Source organism: Notothenia coriiceps, unplaced genomic scaffold (genome assembly GCF_000735185.1).
Source record: "Notothenia coriiceps isolate Sejong01 unplaced genomic scaffold, NC01 NC01_scaffold00003559, whole genome shotgun sequence".
Lineage (NCBI taxonomy): Eukaryota > Metazoa > Chordata > Actinopteri > Perciformes > Nototheniidae > Notothenia > Notothenia coriiceps.
The window spans coordinates 1-2,473 of record NW_011336260.1 but is presented as its reverse complement, the minus strand read 5'-3'; the positions used below and the strand labels follow the sequence as shown (position 1 = coordinate 2,473).

The following is a 2,473-nucleotide window of genomic DNA, read 5'->3' as shown; positions in this document are numbered from 1 at the left end:
AACCCTGCCGGTCCGCTTTAACTCTGACTACTTTTAAATCCAGGCTGAAGACTTTTCTTTCTGCTTGAACTATTCACATCTTAAACTGCACTGTAACTTTTATCCATGTATTCTTTTGTAATGTTTATTTTATTGTCTTTGCTTTTTAATGACTGTTTTTAAATGCGATTTTCTGAATGTCTTTCATTGTAAAGCACTTTGAATTGCCTTGTGTTGAAAGGTGCTGTGTAAATGAACTTGCCTTGCCTATTTGAATAAGTATATGTTTTTGGCTAGATAACCATGGTTGGGGATCTGAAACACGGCCGCACGGTTCACTCCCTCGCCAAACTGCTGACTCAGTACCGCATCACGCTGCGCTACGTCGCTCCCAAGAACCTCCACATGCCGGCGGAGATCATCAGCTACGTGGCCTCAAAGGGCATCAGACAGGTGCGCACTAAAATCAAGATTCAAGGCTTCTATTGTCATGGCTACATAGCTACAGTGTAGATATATCAATGAAGGTCTGAGGTCACAGGCTCCTTCTACAGTGCAACACAATACAACAGATACAATTATGCAAGTAAATACAAATAAAATAGAAATAGTGCAAGGAGAGTCTATATACAAGTAATTGGGATATGATATATGTGTAAGTTGCAAACAGATGAATGTTATGAATGTTCTTTTCAAAAGTTCAGGTGTTTAACATTCTGATGGCCTTAAATATGTTTACACCGTATTACAAGTTGATATGTATAGTCAGATGTGTTTTCTAGTTCAAATCATTGTTCAAAATGGTGAAAGGATGCTGTGGTCTTCCCTGTGTGCAGGAGGAGTTTGAGAGCATCGAGGAAGCTCTGCCTGAGACCGACGTCCTCTACATGACGAGGATCCAGAGGGAGAGGTTCGCTTCTGAGGAAGACTACAAGGCTGTAAGTGAAGTTCATTTCATCAACTTTCTTTCTCTTGTAAGGTAGACACACATAGTCCTTATGCCTCTTTATGAAATATCTGGGTAATATAAGACTAAATCCACTTTTTGGAGTTGGTAAACGACATATACATTTTTACACTATTTGATCCCACTTTACAGGTTTTTTTTGCATAGAAGGTACTTTTTCCAGACAAACGGCCGTATTTCGATCTGACCACAAAAAAAAACATTTACGTAAGCTTGTAGTCTACAGCATTAATGAATATTGAATATATAGGATTTAGCAGTTTTGTGAAGGTTGTGGTTCAAGCTAATTGAATGACCCCCCACCTTGCAATTACATGTGAATTGTTATAATTAAATATAATATCTAAGACACTAGTTTTTCTAGGCTAGAAGGTTTTTTGCTGTTCCCCTGTCAACCAAGCCATGTGTTATTATTATAATTTATTCTGAATGTGTGTGTTTATTCTTCCTCAGTGTTTTGGCCAGTTCATCCTCACCCCTCACATCATGACTGTAGCCAAGAAGAAGATGGTGGTCATGCATCCGCTGCCCAGAGTCAATGAAATTAGGTGAGGCTCAATCAGCAGCATTATATCAATCTTATTTATTTTGTTCTAACTTCTTATGAGCAATTTAATGTTTGGAGATTTCTATTTAGTTCTTCTTATCGCCTCCACAAAAAGTCACTGGGATTTTTTTGTTTGTTGATAATCTCCACATATTAACACCACTTTGATTGTTAAAGCGTATATGCAATTGCCAGGAGTTAAAAGCTAATGTTGGGCTATAAAGGAACTACAGCACGGTCACATGACTTCACGTCACCACCGCTAAGCTAAAGGAGGCTAATGTTGGGCTATAAAGGAACTACAGCACGATCACATGACTTCACGTCACCACCGCTAAGCTAAAGGTGGCTAATGTTGGGCTATAAGGGAACTACAGCACGGTCACATGACTTTACGTCACCACCGCTAAGCTAAAGGAGGCTAATGTTGGGCTATAAAGGAACTACAGCACGGTCACATGACTTCACGTCACCACCGCTAAGCTAAAGGAGGCTAATGTTGGGCTATAAAGGAACTACAGCACGGTCACATGACTTCACGTCACCACCGCTAAGCTAAAGAAGGCTAATGTTGGGCTATAAAGGAACTACAGCACGGTCACATGACTTCACGTCACCACCGCTAAGCTAAAGGAGGCTAATGTTGGGCTATAAAGGAACTACAGCACGGTCACATGACTTCACGTCACCACCGCTAAGCTAAAGGAGGCTAATGTTGGGCTATAAAGGAACTACAGCACGGTCACATGACTTCACGTCACCACCGCTAAGCTAAAGGAGGCTAATGTTGGGCTATAAAGGAACTACAGCACGGTCACATGACTTCACGTCACCACCGCTAAGCTAAAGACAGCTAATGTTGGGCTATAAAGGAACTACAGCACGGTCACATGACTTCACGTCACCACCGCTAAGCTAAAGGTGGCTAATGTTGGGCTATAAAGGAACTACAGCACGGCCACATGACTTCACGTCACCAC

The 2,473-nt window shown here is 41.2% G+C and overlaps 1 protein-coding gene across 1 annotated transcript; it reads left to right on the top strand.

Annotated features, from left to right (window-relative positions):
* Positions 1 to 281: 281 nt before the first annotated feature.
* Positions 282 to 1,494, top strand: LOC104941634 (CAD protein-like; the record flags this gene model as incomplete). Its single annotated transcript, XM_010766768.1, has 3 exons — positions 282 to 432; positions 816 to 917; positions 1,400 to 1,494. Coding segments are annotated over exons 1-3 (347 nt in total), but the record flags the coding sequence as incomplete, so codon positions are not given.
* Positions 1,495 to 2,473: the final 979 nt, after the last annotated feature.